This window comes from Melospiza melodia, chromosome 4 (genome assembly GCF_035770615.1).
Source record: "Melospiza melodia melodia isolate bMelMel2 chromosome 4, bMelMel2.pri, whole genome shotgun sequence".
NCBI classification, from domain to species: Eukaryota; Metazoa; Chordata; class Aves; order Passeriformes; family Passerellidae; genus Melospiza; species Melospiza melodia.
Window position 1 is genome coordinate 23,745,707 of NC_086197.1, and position 23,786 is coordinate 23,769,492.

General features: G+C 41.0%; 1 protein-coding gene across 1 annotated transcript in view; it reads right to left on the reverse strand.

Moving 5' to 3' along the window:
* Nucleotides 1-3,791: 3,791 nt before the first annotated feature.
* Nucleotides 3,792-23,786, reverse strand: part of ANO2 (anoctamin 2) — a 145,303-nt gene continuing 125,308 nt past the window's right edge. Inside the window, exons 20-25 of the mRNA XM_063155853.1 lie at nucleotides 22,033-22,181; nucleotides 14,144-14,296; nucleotides 13,985-14,037; nucleotides 11,859-12,040; nucleotides 6,582-6,687; nucleotides 3,792-5,139 (exon numbers count right to left, since the gene is read on the reverse strand). Coding sequence (XP_063011923.1) covers nucleotides 4,858-5,139; nucleotides 6,582-6,687; nucleotides 11,859-12,040; nucleotides 13,985-14,037; nucleotides 14,144-14,296; nucleotides 22,033-22,181 — 925 coding nt within the window. The 3' untranslated portion in view covers nucleotides 3,792-4,857. The remainder of the gene's footprint in view (nucleotides 5,140-6,581; nucleotides 6,688-11,858; nucleotides 12,041-13,984; nucleotides 14,038-14,143; nucleotides 14,297-22,032; nucleotides 22,182-23,786) is intronic.

Below are 23,786 nucleotides of genomic sequence, written 5' to 3' on the forward strand. Positions count from 1 at the left end.
CCCTTGCAAGGTAAGAACTGGGAGTTCAGGTGTAAATCCTCCTCCTCTCCTACCTTTAAATGCAATTCTACTGTTGTATCTGAAATTTTGTGTTCCAGGACACACAGGACATCCAGTACAGGGTGTTCAGGAATTTACCTGCAAAGATCAGCTCACAAACAAAACTGTTTTATTTTTTATTTGCAAAAGCAAAATAATTAGACTAGACGGGGAACAGAGAGACCATCTGTGGTTAATTAAAGGGTGAGACTGCAGAGCAGCAACAGATGTTATATTGCTGTAGTCAGAGGAGTTTATTTCTAACAGTGGCGAATACTGTGTGTGATGGACTGGGCATTTCCAACCACTTATTTACAAGCAGACCTCCACAGAGGTCACCCTTTTCTTCTTGGAAAAAGGAAAGGTTTGAGTGTCATTAATGTTGCAGGAGTAGTCTAGACAGCAAAGTTTTTTATATCCCAAGATGAGGACTGAAAAGCCAGTGATACCCATCACAAAAAAATGTATCTAGGGCTGGTGATTTTAAAAGTGGGCAAGATCTGCATGAAGAAGACATGACAGAAAAGGCCAACATTCCCACAGCTTCACTCAGTTCCTGAAAACCCCCTTTAAAACTAGAGATAAGCACAGGAAGAGGGTTCACGTGGCTGTGTGGATCAGATAGATCCTCAAACTGATGGCATTTGAGTATGGAGTGACTCTGGAGCAGGAAGCTCCTTCCATCTGGGTCCATTTCTTCTCCTGAATAACTCCTCAGAGCTGTTTGACACTACCCTGCACCACCATTCCCGGGGAGAAGTTGTGGTAAACAGAGCAGCAAACTGGAGTTTCTGCTGGACAGGTAAACACACCTCACATTGCCTGATCTGACAGGCTTACATCCAGCTGGAGCTGGTAAAGCTTTATACAAGCCATTCCACTCCTCCTTTTTGTTGCTTCCTATTTGCACTGCTCTGATTAGATGTGGAGGTTCAAATGTTCCTGTTGATTAAGCTCCATGCATACTAGAGTTTGGATCTGGAGTTTTGGTACTAGCTGTAGCACCCAGTGTGGTGCTAGCTACTCACACACACAGACATGCTGCTTTTCATTTGTTTGCCTGTTTAATTGGGGTTTCTACTTTATATCTGGAGTGGTCCAAAACTGAAATTCTGCACTAAATTTGTATGCAATTCCTTCTCTGCTTACTTTTTTCCCCCTTTTCCCTGCAGAGTTTTTAGCTGGTTTTCATTGCTAAAGCAAGGCGTGACAATAGCCCACAGGTTTTGTTACCCTTGTGCCTCTACTTGCATCTCTATCCCCTTGGTCCCCATGGAGCATCCCCATGCACATCTCTTGGAACAGTCATTCTCTGCTTCTGAAGCACAACTTTTGGGAAGGGGGAGCTCTGTGGGTGGACTTAAAATTATCCTGCCAATAAAAAAGGGGGAGATAAAGTCTGGCTTTGTCCAAAAAAGATAAGCTGGAACCTGAGAATGCCCAAATACCTGATCAGGGATCTACAATTACAGCAGCTGATGGGAAGCAGTGTCGGGAGAATCCAGAGGTTGCCATAGAAATACAACAAAGGGTGCAATCCTCAGGGAGTCCACCTGAGTCAGCTATCAAACCTGCAGGAATCCTCAGTGAATTAAACTCTCAAGTTTAAGGGGGAAACAGCAAGTGTATCAGAGATAAAGATAATTAAGCTGCCTGTCCCATTTGTGATACCAAGGGAGATCCCATCTGGACATCAGCCAGGATTGCTGCCATGCTTCTTTCCCAGCCTTGTTTGGGTGAAATATAAACCTCAGAAGAACTTGCAGAGCATCAGTGTGCATCTGCTGGCTTCTCTAGTTCCTTGTGCCAGGAAATCAAGAACAACTTTATAATTTTTGGACCACAGCTAGCATTTCAGTTGCTTGTTATGGAAATCCTACGTAACAACAGCCTCATGCACTCAACTTTGGAATAACATTTTTCTGATTGCTTTGGAGTGACTCACAGTTTTTAAAAAGGTATTTCCTGGGTGGAGGGAGAGTGTACAAAATGGTGCTATTTTAAGGAAACCCTTAATTCTGAACATCCTTCATCGCCGTGCAACCTGTGTGCAATCCCTTTCTAAATCCATTTCTGCACACCCTCCCACATTCCTGGAAAAAGGAGAGGAAGAATTATGACAAACAAGATTGATATTTCTACTGTTTAGAAAGATATTTTCTCCCCATCAGAGGCTTTTTGGAGTGAAGAGATGTCCTGGTTTAGGGCAAATTTCGGAGAAAACCTCCAAAAGGGAGCCCCTCCAAAAAGCAAACCCACGGATTCCTCAGAGAGAAGTGAAAAGAAACTGTTTATTTAACAGGCAAAGCACTCCCCAGCACACAAAATGAACAAGACCGGATGACAACACTCTTTCATTGCTCTGAAGAGACGACAAATTCAGAAAGTCTCTCAGGAGTGGTTGCTCTGTTCTCAGTCCCTCTGGTGCTGGGGCAGCTGCTGCAGCCACAAGGTGCAAACTCTCGGCATTTCCAGGTCCCAGTCCGGAGCAGGTTCAAGTAGGTCCAAAAAAGGGAAAGGAGAAACAATCCAGGGAAAATGTGGACTGCTTAGCTAAACTAGCTAATGAGAAGAAGGAAAAAGCAAGAGCAAAGCAGAAGCAAAGCAGAAGCAAGGGCGAGAGCAAAGTGAAAAGCCAAGCAAAAAGCAAAAGCAGCACCATGTACTGCCCTGTGTGTGTGTCCCACCAGCCGTGGGGGAGCAGGCTGATAACCAAAACTAAAACAAAACATTCACTCTTCAGAGCCAGTCTTGAAGGCACAGAACATGATATTCAGCATAAACAGAACACACAGAACACACATGCATCATAACGTCACCTTAGGACAAGAGAATTGATTGAATTTCAAAAAACTAGGGTTGCAAAAAACAAGCACAGATACTTTCAAAGCCCCAACAGTTTCAAATCCCCAGGTCCAACAGTAGAGCATCCTCTTGGTGTAAAAGAGGGAATAGATGCTATTAATATTGACTCTCTTAATACATTTGACCATGGAATCCCCAACAGGGCTTTGTTGGCATTTTGAAAGTAAAATAAGACAAGTTGTTTTTGAGGAGATACCATTCCCTCATTTAAATGTTGATCTTAGAAGGAAGAAATCAAAGGTTATGTCTCAGCCCTGTCACAGGTTTCCATAAGGGAGCCAAAGACTTAAAAAGCAAACAACAAACAAAAAAAAAGTCATTCAATCACCTAAAAAAATTAAAACAAAACAAAACAAGGAGTTTTGACATGAAAAAAGAGGAAAACCTTTGGAGAGGACTCACTTTTTTTCAACAAAGTTAAACATTTGGGATTTTATTTCAGTTGACATTATCTTTTCAAATTCCATTTCTATGTTGAAGGAATACATAACCCAAAAGTAAATTTTAAAAACAAAACTCTGAGATTTTTTTTTTCATTTCAGCCTGCCTGAAAAAGTTTTCCCATTTTGAGGTGCCTTAATTTGGGCACTGAATGAATACAGAAATTATTTTTGCACCTCTCTTTATGTACCACAAGTTTTCACAGAGAAAAATCTTCTAAGACATTAGTAAAATTTTGTAAAATTTTAGGCTTCATATATATATAAAATAACATTATTATGTTAAAGAGAAATCCTGACTAGAATAGCTGAAGCGGAAGTATTTCTTTTGGTTTGTATTTTTTCTGGTTTTGAAAGTATTGTTGAGAAGACAAAATGAGAAGAAAACCTTTTGTCCAGACTCTGAATTTCAAGCTGGGTTAGAGACAAAATCAACAGGAAAAGAAACAGATTTTTTAAGTTTAATTTTCATTAGTGACAGGGTAAAGTTATTCCTTAAATGCTTGTAGGTGAAAAATTGGTTAGTGAATATGTTTACCTTCCAGTAAAATGCAGTTCTGCAAAATATTTTACTTTACAGTAAATCACAACAGCAGCAATTTTGGTTACTTTACATACAGTGTACATGGAGATGCCACATGATTTACAGGGCTTGATTTCCATTCTCACTCCTCAGCTTTGCACTGGTGGTTCAGTGGCATGATTCTTCTTGACACTGGCTGAATTCCAAGTTTAAGTGAGAGGAGAATCAAACATGCAAGGTTTGGCCTTCAGCTTTTTGTTCAGGACAATGGGTGCAAAGGAGCTCCCTGGTTCTGGGAGCTTCAGCCATTCTGATGGCCTCCCTGCTCATCAGCACATGCATTCCAGCTACCGCTAAGCAAAGCACAATATATCCATACATGCAAGTGCCCAGTGATTTAAATTCCTTCTGTTCCCACATCTCCCAGAGCCCTGCGTGCCCTCCAGAGGTGGCACCCTCTGGCAGTGTAGGTTAGGAAAGCACAGACTCCTTCAGACTCCATATGTTTGCAAACCCTCTGCTGGCAGCTGCAGCCCATGAGACCATGAGGTGTGTGCCCTTCTCCATGGTCAGTTCTTCTCTAAAGACAGTCCTTCTCCATGGTCAGTCCTCCTCCACAGTCAGTCCAACCTGCCCAAGGATAGAGACTAGAGCAGGAGTGCCCCATCGGGCATCTGCAGGAGGAGGTATGGTTGCCAGGAGAATTCCTGCCAAGAGAATTCCCGCATGCCTTCCCAACTCGCGTGCATTATCAGCTACAGCCCCACTATATCCCTTATCTCACGTGATATGAAATCTGGATGAAATCTGGAAATGCTGCAGCCCAGAGGGCATTTAAATTGTAACAGAGCCACTCACACCTGGAGATTCTAAGGAAGCAAAAGAGCCTCCTTTTACTCCCTGTCCCTTCTCTCCTTCCCTTATTCTAGGCTCAGTTATCACACCATGTAGTAAGCAGAGGAAAGCACAGGCTGTTCCCTCCCTCAGGAGTCACACCACGGTGTGCTGTGAGCTGAAGGAGGTGAAGCTGCCCTTGGGGCTGCGGTGACACTGGGAGAAGCTGGCAGCTCTGGTCCTTCTGCTTTTGGTCCCGCTCCTGCGTTTCTGCTTGTCGTGTGCAATAAAGCTTTCGATCAGCTTCAGCTTTTCGTGCTCTTCCTTCAGGAAGAAGTCAACAAGCACAGTCTTCTCCTTTTTGATCTGTTCACTGATGTCCTTGGGGATGTCAGGGATCATCCAGTCAACCAGAACACTGAGGAACATCACCAGGTTCTGCAAGCACAGCAGCAGATGTGAAGCAAGCATGAAAACTCAAAAATACTCGCACTGGAGCAAAACCAAACCTTTTTTATAGCTATGAGACAGATGTCAAACACATTTTGCTGGTGGTGTGTGGTATTAAGCAGTTGATTAAGGCTTTACTTCAAGGAGCAGCTCAGGTTTGTGCACAGCTACCCCTCAGTGTAGAGGCTGAATTAAACACGTGCTTCAGTTAGGTTTGAAATAGGAAAGGACATGGAATCATCAAATAATCTATGACTTTAGTAGCTAAACCAACATTATTCTTTACAGGCATCCAAAGGTGCTCAGTTCTCAACATGCAATTCCTTGGTACTGAGTTCAGAATCCATTAACATAAGGACATCCTCCAATACCATCAAAAATCCTGAAACACAAGGCAAAGATACCTGTGTGTTTCCAGTGTGGCCTGAGCACACAGCAGACAACTTCATGGCCATTCTGTCCTCAAATCCTTCTGTCTGCTGACAAGCAGGATTGTTTTTTACACTGCCACACTGGGCAAGCCAAAATCCCAAACCTCAGGTGTCAAGGTGATTACAGGTGCTGCTTATAACATCAAGCAGGAAGCAGACTGGGCAAAAAGTTTTGCTTGCTTGTGAAATCTATGGGTAAGAAATGCTTTGAGGGTTTGTATTGTCATAGTGCTTTGAGAGGTGAGTTGTGTAATGCCTGGAAACGTGTGGGAGCAGTTGGCTGACAGGGCTGCTAGCACGAACTCTCCATCCCCATCCAAGACAATGGAGCCAATTAAGCAGGGAATGTTCTCTGGCAGAGCAGGCAGAGGGTTTGAAGCCCAGCAGAAGCAGTTGCTTTCAAGTGCTTTGCAGCCAGTGGTGGAAAATTACTGAAGGCACGGTAAAGAAGCAGAAGAGGGCAATACAAACCAGGCAAGATTCATAGAAACTTGGGAACGCTTGGCAGGTGGGGAAAAAAAAAAGACAGATTTGAAAAAGAGGGATGGGCCCAATTTGGTTTTGGAAGGATCCCAGATCACTGAAGAGGGCAAAAGGAAGCCAATGGAAAGGCAAGCCATGATGGCAAATCCCTTGCTAATGAAATCCTCACACTGGGGACAATTTACGCTGCTCCATTCAAGAGAGTAGAAAAACTTTTCCATGATTTATTACTTCTGTTTATTTTTTGTTTTGGGTAAAGAACAACCGTTAACAAGCTTACACAGCATTTATGTGCTTTCTACAAGTGGTGCCTCTGAGAGTATGAAAGTTGACAAAGTCCACTTAAACATTCAAAAGCCTGGGGTAGTTCGGGGATCACTGCTAACACCAAGGGCTAAGGAAGCTGTGGATCTCGCTTTCCATGTCTATTAGACATTGCCTGGTTTGGAACATGCATTTGGATCCATCTATGATGATATTTCTGTGTCTGAAAGTGAAGCCACTCAGCAGACTTACCTGAAATAGTATCACAAAAGCCAAGCGAGCAGACAAGACTGCCCAGTACTGCTTAGAAAACTCGTACTGGTGTGGGGACCAAGGTGGTTCTCTGTAGTCTTTGAACCTGGAGATGGAAACAGCTCAGTTATCACAGTTACCGCAATTTCCTCCAGCACCAATTGCTGTGATTAGTGCATTTTCTGATCACAAAACTCAAAGAATCAAATCCTCCAGATGTTCTCACTTCAACCCCTATTATGAAATACAACTTTAGAATTCGAGCTGGACTACCTCCACTAAATTTAATACACGCAGTCTGGTTTTCACAGTTGTAACAAAGTTAGAACATTCTTTTAACTTTTGAAATGTCCAGATTTTAGGGAATTGACAGAAGTCCCCTTTATTTTATAATGTAAATTGACATCAATGTAGACGTAATAAAATGCTGAAATGAAAGCAGAGAGATAGTCCAAGGCATTTTCAGACTGAAGGAGACAAACCTGCATTCATTTCACCTGAAACTTGATTAATTTAGGGAATAATTCAGCCCACATAAAATGTGACTCATGCTTTGGTGATTCCTGTCTTTGCGTTAACGAAAGGGGGAGCCATGGGGAAGGCACTTCCTAAATTAATTGTCTGGCCTTGGACAGGATAAAACAGAGCCTTAGTGGTTTGGTGTAAAGACTGTTGCTTTTAGTATTATCATCAATCATTTGGAAGTAAACAACAGGCTAATAAAAATCACAGATGCTCCTAAATTGGAAAGTTTTGCAAATAGCAGGAAACACAGAAAGCAGTGGAGACAGGAAACACAATGAGAATAATATGGGGAAACGGAAAATAATTAAAAATAAAACACTTGAAGGATTTTGAAGGGATAGTGTTTGAAAGTGGAAATAGCCTGGAGCTTGCAGAGGCTAGCAAGTTAGCACAAGTTTGAAATATGGCAGCAGGACAGTGCATGACTTGTGGGTGTATCAAGAAAAGTCACAATGGTGCTGGGGCGGGGAATTAGCCTTCCTCTGAACAGCCCAGGAAAATCCACACCTGGATTACTGCATTCAGCCATTCAGCTGTGCCGATTCCGGGGGGGTGGGGGGGGGAAGGAAAAAAAAAAAGAAAAAAAAAGGACAGCGACAAATTAAAGGTAGTTCAGGAGAACAGTACAAGGGCTGAGGAGACTGACTCATCGGGAAGATTAAAGAGCAGCACATGTATTGCTCCACTTTGGTAAGTAACAGCCACACTTGGACATGATAACCATGCACAAATTGTGCCCTTAGGACTGAAAGGGATAATTTAGTGCTGTTTCCAGTGTTTGACTTGGAGTAATGGGATGAAATTAAGAAAGGGAAAATCTGTTTTGAATACCACAAAACCCATCCTGACAGTAAGATTCATTAGACTGTGCAAAAGCCTCCATTGGGGAATAATGGAGAGGGTTCATATATAAAATCTGTCAGCTTCAGTTTGCAGGTGCGCTTGCCAAAATTACCTTCAGGTTCTACCCACATGGTTTTGCATGTTAAACTACACATTTGCAGTCCATGCATTCCCTACATCCTGCTGTTCCCCACCCCCAAGAAACTGAGTCTGGAATACTGGATGTCATTCTGTGCTGCAGCTTCTGGAGACAAAGGACATGAGGTACAGCCCATGGGAAGAAGAATACCACTTTAAATTGGGGGCTGTGTTAATTTAGGGAAGAACTCCCTGGTCTGTGTTAGCCCCTGGATGGTTTTGCTCAGCAGTGCATGTCTTAGGATTCCTGTGCTGTTCCTGCATTGCCAGATTCCCCCCCCCCCCACAGTACTTTTCTGGACATTGTGGACTCCCACATGTTGCTCAAATCTGTATGAGTGCTGCATCAAGGGCCAAAGTCAGTTCCCTTGAACTTAATCTGCTTGAACATCAAAGCCAAGGAAAGCCACTGAGTTTCTTGTGGACTTTGCTGACCACTATAAATCAATCCCAGTCTTGAAATGGAGCCCAGGTTCACCTGCAAGGGTCACCAACTGTGATGGGTTTTCCATTTAATGCATTCTGAGCTTCACAAACTATGTAAGTATTGCAGGACATCAGATCCCTTGGAAATTTCACCTGGCTCAGTTGGGAATCACACTGCTTGTGATGCCTGAACCTACATTCAACAGAACACTAGCAAATTATTTATCATGAAGGAAAATGTTGCCAGAGCTATAGATGAGGTAGCTGGGCCTCCTCCCCACCTCCTTTTTTTAATTATTCTCTGGCACATGGGACTCCAAAGGGCCTTTTCTAACCCCTAGATTCTACAGGTAGTTTATTTTTTACAAAGACCATCTTTTTAGCTCAAGAATCATTTTGACAATATCCTCCGATTTTTGTGTCATTTTTGGGGTCCTCTGTACAGGGTCAGTATTTGATGATCTTTGTGGGTCCCTTCCAACTCAGGATATTCTGTGATTCTCCGATTCCCTCACCTCTTCAATACTTCACTCTTAAAATATTTGATTCAGCAGATATGGTAGGAACAGCAACCAAGCAGTACTGCAAAGACAACTGTGTTTCCAAAATAGCAAGCAACTGTAATTCCACAGAAAAAGGACAAGAATATGAAGTGGTCAACGTGGTTGAAGAATAGAGCACAGAAAAGTTATCAGGAAGAATAGAAAAATGTGCACTGAAAGTAGAGAATTGTAGGAGAGGGGAAGCTGGGTGGAAGGAATTGAAGATAGACCTAAGACAATGTTAATGTATTTCAGAAGTTTACTGTGTGGGGGAAAAAAAGACTGGTAAAAAAAAATCTAACTATGTATATAGGTGGAATTTCAAATCAGTCCAAATAAGCTAATCTGTTTAATTTCCTTCTTCAGCTGGCCTTTAGAAGAAATTGGAGAAAACATCCATAATCACAGAATCTGCAGTGCAGGAGTAAAAAAATATTAGTCTGGGAAAAAAGGTAGCATCCACCACTGATCATTAGGAACAGATGAGATTAATCCCATGACATTAAGAAAATAAATTTAAAGACACTTTAAAAAGTTGCTGAATGTTGGAGCAGACCCATATTAAAGGAAAAGTCCCTTGAATGACTGCTGCTTCCTTTTTTCAGTGTGACCAGTATGTTTGTATGTACTCCATCATCATACAAGGCTACAAGGATTAAAAGGGAAAAACCAACAAAAATAACCCATATCTTAGCAAGATTTGCTACTATTTTGCCTTCAGCCAGACATATTTTTCCCTGAAAGAAAAAAAGTAAAATTACAACTAATACTGTGCATGAGAACAGCTTTACAGCAACCGTTTTTTGGAAGCGGTGCCAAAGATTTCACAGCACTAAAAAAATGCTGCTCTAAATATTTGAAGAATGTATTCTGTATGTTCAGTGGCAGAGTTGTTTCTGGCTTGTTATGGTTATTTTTAAGATACCTAATCTCTGGCAATGCCCATAAGGAGAAAAATGCAGCCTCATTATAACCACATTTATTTCCAGAGGTCACAGAAATCTAAGAATAAGAGAGGTCAGCTTGTTCCCAATGCATTTGCCAGAAACAGAAATACAGATTTTATTTCCAGCTTGAGGGGCAGTGTTTGGTTGCCTGTCTCTTGGGACGCAAGTTAGAGATACCATACTTTATCACAGTGATAGCTCTGTCCACAGCTGAGATTTTGGTAAGATTCAAATGAGGCAGATGATAATGAGAAAGTGTTTGTGGATGCTGACATATTTTCCTGAATGTCTCCTGATAAGAGAAATGTTCCCATAGTTCTGTCTTACTCATACTAACACATTAATATTTTTCCTCTTCTCAGTCTCTCAGATGGTGTCATCAGGCAGGGACCACTTTCAAACACAGTGTAGATGATTCCCTTCTCCCTGTATTTGGGCTCTGTTGAGTATTTGGCTGTGTATGACCATGCTAATGTGCAGAGTGCTTTTCACCCTGTTGTTAATGTACATATTTGCAAACACACCAGCACTTACACATCTATGAACAGAGGCCAGTGGCTGGAACAAGGTAAAAGCAGCATACTGAAAGTAGCAAAATCACAGTGAAGTGGATCAAGATGCTTGTTGAAAGAAAACACATGCGAATTTAGGGATGAAAAATTAAAAAGTGCTAGAGTGGAAAAGCATTTTACAGACTTACAGATCTGAAAGTCTGGAGATGCTGCATACTCTAACAGGGAACACTTTGCTAACAAGTCCCAGCTGCAGAAATGGGGAATTGCAGAGCTCACTAGCTTGTAAGTTGCTTAAAAATTAGGAGTGCATTCATCTGTCCTCTGCTGCAGTCAAGGTGAGAAGGTAGGTTCCCCACAAAGGCAATGCCAACAGCACTGCCAGAGTGACAGGGACAGATTTCTTTCCCTGTTTACCCTGCTTCCAGTGAAGAAACTGTGATGTGTCATTTTGTGGGTTATAGTTGGGCAAGATATATACTCCACTTAAAATCAGTGTGAAATATATTGCACATCAAAGCAAGGGATGGAAAACCACTCTACATTAAGGCTATCCTTAAATAAATGGAAGAGGAACTTTTATAATTATTTTGTGCCATTGCAGAGACCAAGCACAGGGTGATTTCAAGGGACTCAAGAAGGAAGGGGAGACAGGCTGTTGGGCTGTAATGCCTTAAGCCAGCTCTTTGAATTTCTGTATATTATTACAAAAATATCAAGTTACTTTGAAAGCTGGAGCCACATTAGTGATTTCTCATACAAACTGGAACTACTCTATATGTATCTAGTATTTGGGACATATTTTAAATGAAGTTGAGCCTGTTTTCCCCAATCAGAAAAGATGTATCTGAAATAGAAGACAGGTACATGGCGACTGGTGCAGGTTCTAAAGATAAGTATAATATATTGAAAACTCCTATCTCAGCAAGTAAGGACTGAATTTAATAAAGACAGAGAAAGCCTGTCATAAAATAAATAAAATCATGAAATAAAATAAAATCTGGTTCTAATTACTGGGTGTCCGTTTAAAAAAATCATTATTTTTAATGTATAAAGCTGTATCTGTCAGTAAAGAAAGTGTTAGTTTGCTTTTTTCTGTGGATCAAGTCTGTCTAAATTGTATATTTTGCCTTTTAATGCCCTGAAAAAAACCCTTTTAAAGACCTTGTAACACAGTGAAAATTCTCTAAAAGCAGCACTTCCAGAACCACATTTTCAAAGGGACATGAATATTGCTGAATATGTGGCCATATAAGTGAATTTTATCAATTCCCACTTTGAAAAATGACATAAGAGCCAAGGAAATTCCCTCAACTATGCCAACTGCCCTTACAAGCACTTTACCTGCAGAATGAAACCTCCTGTGCAAACAAGGAGTTTTCTGGCTGTGTCCCAGCCTTGAGCTGGCTGACATTGAAGTATGAGAGGGTATGATTGATGAAGCCATGCATGGTTCCATTCTGGCTGTATGCATATTGATACATAAGGCGTGGGATGAAATCAGAGGTGACAGCAATGACAAAAGCCTGTGAGATGGAAAAACAAACAAACAAACAAAAACAAAAGCATCATGAATCTGTATCTCCAGGTTAAGTAATTCAGGGGAAAATTTTCATGTTCAGGTAAATTTAGAGTGATGGTGAAGGGAGTTATACGGTCACAACTGGTACAGAATGAAGGGAGAGTTATATTATGAGAATTGGTACTGAATATTTGCACAGTAATCTGCTCTGTCTCTCCAAGGGAAGGCTCAGCTAAGGAAGAGGCAAAAGCAATTAATGGACTGTACATTGCTCCAATTCTTTTCATCTCTGGAGCCATTAGGAGGTTTATCACTAGTTTAAAAAAAACCTACAATAAGACCTAATAGCCAATTTGGGCTATATTTTGGTGTAGTTACACTAAACCTGTTGAGTGTAAATGTCCATTTACCCCTCAGCATGAGGATTCACACATCTCACACAGGTGGATCTCATGCCCGCATTAAATCTTGTGAGACTGGTATCCCATAAATCTGGTGCAATTGTGAGGGCAATCAGTCACAGAAATCTCTACATCATATCAATAAGAATCCCTTTGATTTCTGATCTGGACTCTCTCCTGTTGGAGTAGGTCCAGAGAAGGCCATTAATATGGCCAGAGGGCTGAAGCCCCTGTGTTATGGAGACAGGCCAAAAGAACTGGGATTGTTCAGCCTGGAAAAGAAGAGAATTTAGGAGGAGACTTAGGAGCACCTTCCAATGCCTGAAGAGACTCCAAGAAACACTTTGACAGTGGTCTGGAGTGACAGAACAAGGGGTAATGGCTTCACACTGACAGAGAGCAGGTTTAGATTGGATATCGGGAAGAAATTCTTCCCAGTGAGGGTGGTGAGGCCCTGACACAGGTTGCCCAGAGCAGCTGCGGCTGCCCCATCCCTGGAAGTGTCCAAGGCCAGGCTGGATGGGGCTCTGAGCAACCTGGGATAGTGGAAGGTGTCCCTGCACATGGCACGGGCCTTGGAATGAGTTGATCTTTAATGTCCCATCCAACCCCAACCATTCTACAATCCTATGATGATTTAAAACTATATTTTGCCACATAATAATTTCCTGTTTCAATGTTATCCAGATGGAGAAACAGAATTGGGAATTCAGTATTTCTCTTTCAAACAGGTATGCACATATTTACATTTCTTTCAAGAAAAGGTATCTAATCATACTTTACTGGAATCCCCAGGAAATAAACATTTCCAGAGTTTGATCAACACAGGAAATAATCAAGGATCATAAATGTGCAAAGTGTATTCAGAGAAAAACAAGAGGTGGCAGAGTTTTTCTCCTCCAGCACAACTCAGTGCTGGGCAGCTGAAGTCCATGCCTGACAGTGAGATTATGGGGATGTGCAGGGTTCCACCTTAATTCCTGGAAACTGGAGAGCAATGAGTGAACAATGTGAACTCCATCCAAGTGAAACAACACTACCCTCTGGATGCATTAGAGTGCTGTGCTGTTGTGCTGGGAGCTATTTCATTAAAGAAATTGCATAATACCTCTCCACAAGTTCTCCCTTCAGTAGTGAAAATCACCTCCCTTTCTAAAGAGCTTTGATATCTTTAATATCTCTTGTATTATTCCATGCCCTTAAAGATACTTTCCAACATAAATGATTCTATAGGATTATGATCCCTAGGCTAAAAACCCACTAGAAACTATTAGGATTAAAGTCCTAGGGCATGAGATTTTTTATCTTAAAGCATATAGAGGAAAATTTTATTTAGGGAATACATATAGCACAATAAACATAATATATCTGTATTCTTTTGTATTGGAGCAATTGAGAAAATTAGATGCCACTTTTAAATTATGTTGAAGGGACAATAAAATATGAACAATTATAAACAATAAATTATGAAGAATTTTAAATTACATTGAAGGAACAGTAGAAGCTCCCAAGATCATGGTTAGAAACTGGTGTAACCAAACACTTACATTAATAATCACTGAAAGCTTTCCAATACCACTCAAGATGTTGTACCAAATACCTGTAAGTGAAACAAAAAACTTATTAATGGGTTCATTATAAATTTTCTTCTTTGTTTAATTGTATTTTTGGTCTTATTTTCACTGCAATACTCTTTCATTACTCACCTATATCTTTTTCTCTCACTGTGTCTGGCCTCCTCAGCTCAGTAACAAATTTTTTTGCATCAAGACGAACCTCGATGATGTTGTTCAGAAGGGCAAAGACAGGGGCCAGAGGGAAGGAGGCAACAAAGAGTGTGACAAAACCAAACTGGATAACTGAGGAAAAAAGAAAGCCAATGTTTTTTGATAGCTTCTGAAGGGAGCAGCAAATTGTTCATGAGCTTTGTGCATTACCAACCCCATAAAATTCCACTTCCCAGTTTGGTCCCAGGAATAAATATCCCAGAGTAGGGCTATGAAGACACAAAAGTTTGTCACTGTGCTTTCTGAATGTTTCCAATAAAGCTTCAAGCTGCTAGCACAAGCACAAACAAAAGGAAACAACAAATTTAATAAAGGACAAAGGGTTCAGTGTCTATTTCTCTGCATTTATACATAATTAACTGATTAGTCCATGCTGTTTCTTTCCTGTCCTTTCGCCTGTAAGGAAAATGATACATCATCAAGCAAAAGGAGAAAATCTACAAGGTGCCACTATTTCTCCTCAGCTTCTTTTGAAAAAGTTGGTAGCAGCCTGTGAAAAGCAAGAACAGAAATGTCTCTGTGGGGGCAGAAGCCAGTGGTGTTGTGCAGCAATTTCATCTCTCCTTCTGCAACTGATATTCTCCAAGTTCAGAAATACTCCTCTTTAAAGCAAAACAAAGGTGAATTTTATATAAATATATAGTAAAAATATATATTAAAATATATATATTAAATAATAAATCTTGCTGTGATCTACATCTCCCAGTTAAAAAAAATATTAGCATAGAATAAGTATTGGTGTGTTTCAATGCTCTATGTGGCTTCTTTTTTGGCAAATCCTTGTATACGTTCTCTCTCCACTAAGGGAGGAATCTCATTTTTCTGAGAAAATAGCACAATATTCTTTGCACATAGCACAATATTATACTTTAAAATATTTTCCTTCAGCATTGTTGTCACAACCTACAACTAACTCTTGAAACAGTTTCCCCCAGGACCTTCTCTCACATGCACCTTTTTTTTGTGTACAAGTCCTCAGATATTTCCCCTTTCTAATCTCAGGAACAATATATTTGCACATGAAAGTAAAATCTCTGTATATCAATTATATGGCCATTAGAGTTTCATTCTTATTGTTTTGTTCTGAATTTAAGTGTATACACTAAGATGGAGCTATTTCAAAGCATAGAAACAGCCTACCCTTGAAATCATACTTTCCTGACAATTTTATGTTCAGAGTCAGGAAAAGAAATTAAAAAGGAAATAAAACCAGATGTTAAAGTAATGTCCCCAAAAACTGTGAAATGCTTAGAAAAATGCATAGCCCCAAAATATGCCTTATTTAGTTCTAAGTGAATTTAGCAGGAATACAGCTGGGAGGATTCTGTAAAAAAATAAAATAAGAAAAAAAAAAAAAGAAGTGTTTGCAATGCTTTAAGAATAAACCACACGCATTTGCTTTGATGTTGTTTGTAGCCCCTTCATTTATTGTCTGGCAAAATGCAGTTTAATTTTTTTTCAAGTTCATGAAAAAATGCTCAAGGTATGCAAAGGACTTTTGGATAATTGTGTAAATGTGTCTTCATAGAAAACTCTGTGCCAGAAGTGTTCGTGTAGCCATCTTGAAATCTCTTCAACCTTCTCAACTCCTTCTTATGCAAGTTCAAATTATGCAAAAAGAAGGCAGGAAAAGCAATTCCAAAGCCAAACCCACAATTTGGATGGGGGTGTGCAACAAACTAGCAAACAATTATTAAATGGAGGAGTCTTTGAACAGCCTAAGCAATTCACAGGTATTTGTAGAGCGTGATCAGTGTTTCTAGAAACCTGAATAAATTAAAAAGAGAAGAATCTCTGTTCAGATCCCAGAAGGAATCTCATCTCAGCATCCTGGAGTTCTGTGGATGTCCGTTGGGTCACACTGGAAATATTTACAATACTTTTAGGACACTCACACTCTTCCATCAAGGACAGTTGACACCAAGGTGTTCTTTTTTATGCCTGAAAATCTCGATAGTAACCCTTAAACACCCTTTTTATGTTCACATTTCTGACACAAGTTCTCCATACAAAGGTCTTTATATGTCCACGTACAGGGAAAAAGGCTAAAGAGACTTGTGCCAGGAGCTGGACTTCTGGCCATCCATCTGGTTTCATCATTTTCCTACCCCCTGGTAGGGCAGCCTGGAGACATGAGAGATGAACATTGCCCAGGTTCATAGTACAAGCTGGAAAATAAAACAATTGAAGGCTGGGTATAGTGGAAAGTCAGAGACATGGGAAACATCTTCTCCTGGGGCATCCAAGCAGGACCCTGGATGTGCTGTCACTTGTAAGATCCGTGTTTTTCAGGCTGTTGTTTGAGTCCACTCTGGCTAGCTATGGACCCTGGCCCACACAGTCTTACATGGACGAAAGCAAAAGAACAGAAACGCTCTTCTCACGTCGGAACAGGTGTCCTGTTTATTAGCTGGGGAAGGGACGCCTCAGACCCTGGCAACCCTCCAGGCAGAAAAGAGGGGGTTCCCTTCTTGCAGAGGCCTTTTATACCCAAGGGAATGGGGGCGGGGGAAGAGGACTGTAGCCAGTGGGATACCATTGAGGAGGGGCGAGGAGAGGGGTAACCACCAGGGGATATAGGGCAGAGGGGTGAATGAGTGAGAGACCATGTGATGGGAGAAGGGAAATAACAATCCACATGACATAACATACTCGGTGCAAATTTCAAATCACCCAGTGCAAAACAACTACTAAATAAACTCTTTAGTGCAATACAACAGTCACTGAGACAGAGCCTTCATCCTTCAGATGAGGGAAAAAGCCCAAAGCACATGCTGGTGGTGCCTTTACTGAGTTGAGCAGGAAAGAGGCCAAGGGCTCAGAGCCAGCCCTTGCGTTTCACAACACCTGATGCCACATGTGCAGCACCTCATCCAGCCCTGGGCCCAAGACAAAAATTCTGAAGGACAAACAGCATCCAAAGAATTGTCTCAGGTCACTTCTCAGAAGTCCATTCTTCACAGAAGCTGTGCAGGGTCTGAGCAGAACCCCAGCCCAACAGCAACACACCCTGTTCCTCTAAGTCTGGGCTCTAAGTTATGACTAAGAGCACAAATCAAAGCTTTTAAATTATGGATCTGGAAGGTGGTGGCCACTGCTCTTGTGTAAGGGATACAGAATCATTCCCCAGCACAAAACCTTTTATAGTGTGAATCATTACTTCTACAAGATTTGCATGCTCAGTAGTGTGAGTAACCCAAGTATCTTTTACCTCAAAGCCTCACCTAAGACAGGGTATTTATTTACAATTTTGTTGCTTTTTTTTCCTCTCTTCTTCATCAAAAATATCTGTCATAGCATCACATGTTACTGGAAATAAACAGTGGAAAAATCACTTCTGTGCTAGGCAGCTTTCCAAATCCTAGAAAGAAAATTTTCAATATACAGCCAGGCCTTGCTGAAAACTAAGGAAAAGGGGTAGTTTATAACTCTTCTGTAATAAATGTATGCAACAAGCCTACACAGAACCACCAATGGTAATTTCAAAACCATCATTATAGAGATTATACAAAAATGCAGGTTTCTCTTCAGCAATTATTTTTCTTTTTCTGCCTCACACATTGCCTTTTTGATGGCTTTTCCTGCTTTAGGGGAAATTCTTCCAAACCTCTCAGATTAATCCTTATAGTAGTCAGTAGCTACAGACATTGAATCCAATCATTTTCTCCTTGTGCCGTTGTTTTTAAACAGAAGTTGGATGATGAAACCTTTTATTATTACTTCTCCTTGAGGAAAAATGTTTTTAATCAATTGTTACATGAATCTTGGACTACTAGAGGGATTATGCTAGAGAAGGGAAGACCAAATGAAACAGGAATATGAAAATCACTGCTGATTTCAGTTTATTCTCAAGGAAACATAAGTGGTATAAATTTCAGACATTCATGTGCATTATTTTGCTCTTGGAGCCAATTTAATAAAATTTCTTTCATTAGCAATATTTATTGCTACTCTAAATATCGATTTCTTGCCAACTTCTATCATTGCAGGCCAGTAGCACACATTACAAACTTGCTGCCATGTGGAAGAAGAAATTGCTGTACATTCTACTGACTTTGGGAACGCACATGTTGTCTTGGGTCAAAAGTCTTTGCACAGTTTTGAAAGCAGGAAATGCTAAGGACAAATTTGACACATATTGAAAGCGATAATTTATGTTTCAGGATTACTTGAGCAAAATTTTCTGATCACTCAAGCGTTTTAAGTGTCTGCACTAAGAAATGCAGGAATACATCAGTTAATAATATCAAAACAAACAATCATAGCAATGTCATTGGTGCAAGTCAAATATTTGTGCAGATGTGCTATTGCAGCCAACCTGCACAAGAAAAAAGCTCAGCAGAGTCTGCTGGTGAAATCAGATTCAAAGACTTTGACCCTAAAAAAATAATCTTATCCATAGAATCACTTGGGCTGGAAGGGACATTTAAATGTCATCTAGTCCATACCCGTGCAATGAGCAGGGACTTTCAACTAGATCCCGTTGCTCAGAGCTTCATCCAACCTGGAATGTTTCCAGGGATGGGCCATGCGCCACCTCTCTGGGCAACCTATGCCAGTGTTTCACCATCCTCATTGTAAAACAAATTCCTTCTTACAGCTAATCTAATTTGTTGGCATGGATTTGAGTGATTGATATTTTGGAGAAACCAGTTTCAGTAAACAAAGACAGAGTAACCTTTCCTAAATGGGAAAACAGAAGAGGTTAAAAAATAACCAGTAAATCTTGCTATTTCTATGAACCTACCATGATTTAAATGAGGGCAGGGGTAGGAGAATGAGAAGGTGGAAGTCTCTCTAAGGCTTCAGGATTGTTAGAATAAGAAATAAGAACAAAAATGAAAGCAGATTGGAAATGGACATCCCAAAATTTAAGTGGGGTAGCTATCATCAAAAACTCCTTTACCAGTGGCACATCATGTTGCAAAACACATCCTGAGACTGCTCCAAGCAGTGTCTCTCCGAGAAGTGGGATTAATTTGTTTCACAACGAAGTGCAAAGAGAACGTGTGATTTGCCATGTGGGCAGTGGGCCAGACTCCAGGTTTTGACAGAAATCAGTAAAAGAGATTGGATATATGGATAAAAAAGGCAAGGACTGCCTGTGATTAGGGTACAGCCTAGTGAATGATAGACTTGGAGGCAAGAGTCTTAGCTATGGATGTCACCAATCCTTAAAAGTGGGAGCAGGACAAACCTGAATGTAGTTACTACTCACACTTGGATACATAATCTGCCTGCTTCTGTATGAAACCCCATCACCATCTGCATGGGGAAACCCCAAAAGCAGCAAGCCCCATCTGCAATTCCTCCTTCAACTGCTTCATTCCAGATTGCCACTGATGCCTGAGGGAGGTTGCTGGAATAAATCAGTGTGAAAACTAAGAAAGAAGTTCTGAAATAGCAGACAGATTTCTCTCTTTTCTTAATATCATACCTCTTCTTGCATTGGAGTAATACTGCCTTTTTAAGCAATTCAGGAGAAAAAAAAAATTTTCCTCTGGCCTTCTGCATTGCTTCCCTTCCCACTGTCCCCAGCTCGAAGTTAGAGAAATAGATAAATAATCTGCTGAGTGGCCTCTTGCAGCATGATGCCTTTGACAATAATCCCAGCTGACAGGTTCAGTGCTGAGCTGCACCAAGTGCTTCCTGCCAGCATGGGTGGTCTGAGCAGTGGATCTGACAGCGGAGAGCAGGGACATGGACCCAGGGCAGCAACTGGGGCTGGGGAGGTGCAGCTTGGCTTTCATTTGCTGCACATTTGTCTGCAAATCCCACAGCCCGGGCACAGCTTGGCATACTTTGGGGCTTCTCCACTTGGGAAGCTCATCCTCCTGTTGTAAACAAATATTTAGACCAATAATTAATCTCTTCATTTTCCCTAAATCACCCCTGAGTGGCTGCAGGCTGAGGAACTCACTGCAATTTATGAACCTGGAACAAGGGACTGATCTAAATGACAGGCTTAGTGTCTAGTGATTTATATCAGTAGCTTATACCTTGATAGTACAAGTCAGTGCCATGGAATGGAATCATAGAATGTCCCAAGTTGGAAGGAAGCCATCAAAGTCTAACATCTGGCCCTGCACAGGACAGCCCCATATATTCCTGAGAGGGATTCCACCATATTCCTGAGAGCATTGCCCAAGCTCTGGCAGGCTGCGGCGGGGATCACAGCATTGGAGCATCAGTCTTCACATAGCAGAATCAAGGCCACTGACAGCAAACCCAAAAGCAATGCTGACAAACATCACACCAGTATATATTTGTTACTGGTAACTAAGATCCTTAGACTTTAGTCCTCCTTGTCCTTAGACCTAGCTAACCAAGAAGTTTGGGTTGTTAAAAACAGGTATTTCTGGGTTCTTCCTGAGCCTAAAAATACAAAAAAGAAAATTTACAGGAAAAAATGTCTATTTTGTTTTTTACCATTGTTCAACTTCAAAAAGTTTACAGGAAGAAAAATCATCTCGGGCTGAAGTAACTCATGGAAAAAAAATTGTCCTAAAGGATAATTTTTCAACAAAGTATCATTAAGTGCAGAAGAGGATAAGATAACAGAAGTGACAACACAGACAAGATCCTAAGGTGAGTTGGAACAATTGAGAGGAAGATAAAGGGAGGTGAGGGATTCTTGATGGCACTACAGAGGACAAGGCTGGGATCCTAAATATATTAATAAGACATCCTCAAATCTGTCATCATGCAAAATACCTCGTATACACTTAGGCATTATAGAATTACATAAATTCACCATTCCGTAAATTTTAATGTATTCATTTTTAATTCAATTATAAATTATATATACAAACAAATATTGTTTCTGTATAGAGAGATAAACCATATATGGTATTTAATTTTTTTGCCATCAAATTTGTTCCTCTTTAGATATTTTGAGAATAGTGACTTGTGTTAAAACAGGAGTTGCCACATTCAACATTTAACCAGATGTCTGGTTTACGACACCACGTCCATTGCGCTTCTCCCTGAATTCTTGTGTGGCCTAAAGCTTGGGTTTGCCTAGATTATTTCTTTCCTTTCTACTCACCTACCCACAGCATTCCTGCTTTCTCCTTCCCTGCCTCTGCAGGGTCAACTCATGGGGCAGGTACAGGCCTGTGCTCCCCAGTAGAAGAAAAACATGGACACACTGCAGTGAATCCACTGGAGAGCCATTAAGATAAACCTTAAGATGAGCAAGGAGAAGCTGAGAACACTGGAATTGCTGTACCACAGGAAAAAAGGCTCAGGGGATATTACCCATGTGGCCAGTTGGAGAGCACAGAGCTAAAACCTTCTCATGGGCACCCAGTGAAAGGACAAGAGGCACAGGGCACCAAGGGAAATGTAGGGAGGGCAACTTAAACATTAAAAAATCCTCAGTAAGGGTGATCAAATACAGGAAAAGTTGTTGAGTCTTCAGCCCTGGAAATACTCAAAACCCAAGTGGACAAGTCTCTGAGCAACATCCTCTAGCTGACCCTGCTTTGAGCAGGAGGTTGGACCAGCTGATCTCCAGAGATCCTTCCTAACCATAGCTGCTGATTCTGTGACTAAATGGTTTCTGTGCACTTTCCTCAGCTGGGAACACTGGAATCTGGCAGCAGAAGTATTAACAGATACTCGGATTCATCATTATTTCTCTGTTGGCACTATTGTAGTCTCATAGCCCTGCTGGCTCACATGGAATTTCTGCAAACTACAAGTGCTGGGGTACTTTTCTCCCTCTCTCATGACCACTTCTGGCATTCAGTCCTATGTAAAGCCATGGTTATTGCAGAAAGGGAAAGAAAATTCTGAAAACTTACTCATTTCCATGTATTCTGGAGTCAGCCCAGTGAAAGGTTCCAAGATGTAGTCGAGATCCCATTGCTGAGGGTCCTTGGATTGGTTAGTGTCCATTTCCTTTACCTCAGTTCTTTCATCCTTCAGCTTCCTAAAGAGCTTCTTGAGCTTCCTGAGGAACAAAAGTTCAGATTGAACTAAGTCTGGTTTTTTTCTTCCCCTAAAAGATTTGGCCCAAGTCTTGGCACAGCAACACAAAATTAATCCTGTGTTACTTTGGTGCATCGCAGGGGGACTTCACACCAGCCTGGGAAAGTTCAGATGTTGTTTATTGACAGGTACAAGCTAGTGGAGTTGAATCCAGTACTTTATAAATATTTTTCTCTCTAGATGCATATTCCAAGGGGGTCTTCCTGAAGATCCTGGAACCTAGATAACATTAGTAATTAGTACTCTCAAGAACAACATAGTGAGTACCTCTCTTTTAACAAAATGCAAAATGTAGTGGTTTCATTCCACATTTTTACTACAGGCACACTTTCATCTCAATATAAGAACTGGAAACTTCCAGTATAATAGAATTTTATTGTCAAAAAATTTTCAGATGCTCATGGGTTGTGCAGAAAAGCTGCAGCTGCCCCATCCCTGGAAGTGTTCAATGCCAGGTTGGATGGGGCTCTGAGCAAGCTGGGATAGGGGAAGGTATCCCTGCCCATGGCAGGGAGCTGGAAATGGATGAGCTTCAAGGTCCTTTCCAACCAAGGCCATTCTGTGATTATGGGATGTTTCCAAAAAAGAGGGTGCAAGAATGTACTGACAGTAGAAAAAGCAATAGCAAACACTGTCCCACTGAAATGGGACAAATTTAATGACATTGACAAATAAATTAGAGTAAAATGAATGATTTCTAAATGAAGAGTAAAGTTTTCCCAGTGTTCCCCCATCCTTTGTGATATTTTAAATACACATGCATCAGCAACTTCAAGCTATTTTATACACTGAGAAATTTCCATGGAAAACCACAGTAGTAGAGTGAGGTATTTCTTCATAATCAAGGCAGCAAAATACAGTCAAATTAGCATAAAATAGCCAGATTTATACTTATTGCATATCTTTCTTTTGGAGATGATATTTATCTTCCACACAAATATACGGCACTATTTTACAGTTCTTCACATATGTGCCATGAGTGAAAGTCCAGACTAATTCCAAAGAGGTTTTGCCAGTAGTGTAAGTAAGGCTCCCCCACAAAATCTTCCCCCACATCTTGTGATAAACTCTTTCAACTGTAGGTGTGTGGCCTGGATACAGCAATATTTGGGAGAAGGGGTTTTCCTTTGGACCTCCAGAGAAGCAGAACCACTTTCCTGGACTCTGGCTTCAGTAGCAGGACAAGGTTGAGGAACAAAAGTTGGCAAACACAATAAAGACTTTGCTGTGTGGGTTTATTGCTTCATTCCTAAATTTGCACTGAGCCATGGGATCACTGTGTTCCCACAGTGACTGAGGAATTTCTGCACCTACCAGTGTTTACAAGACCCATTCCATTTCATCACCAGTATGGAGGAATTTGGAAGACACTCTTTAAACAGGTCTAGATTGCATCAAGCCCTCTCAGATCCTGGATCATAAAGTTTCAGAAATCAACAGGACAAGTCCTGATTTTGTTTGTGGTAGAAGGAAGATGTAGCTACCCAAGTGTGATGGTAACATCATCAGTGCTTTGGCATTACTGGTAACCAGGACACTCAGATTGCACAGTTTTAATGAAAGGGTG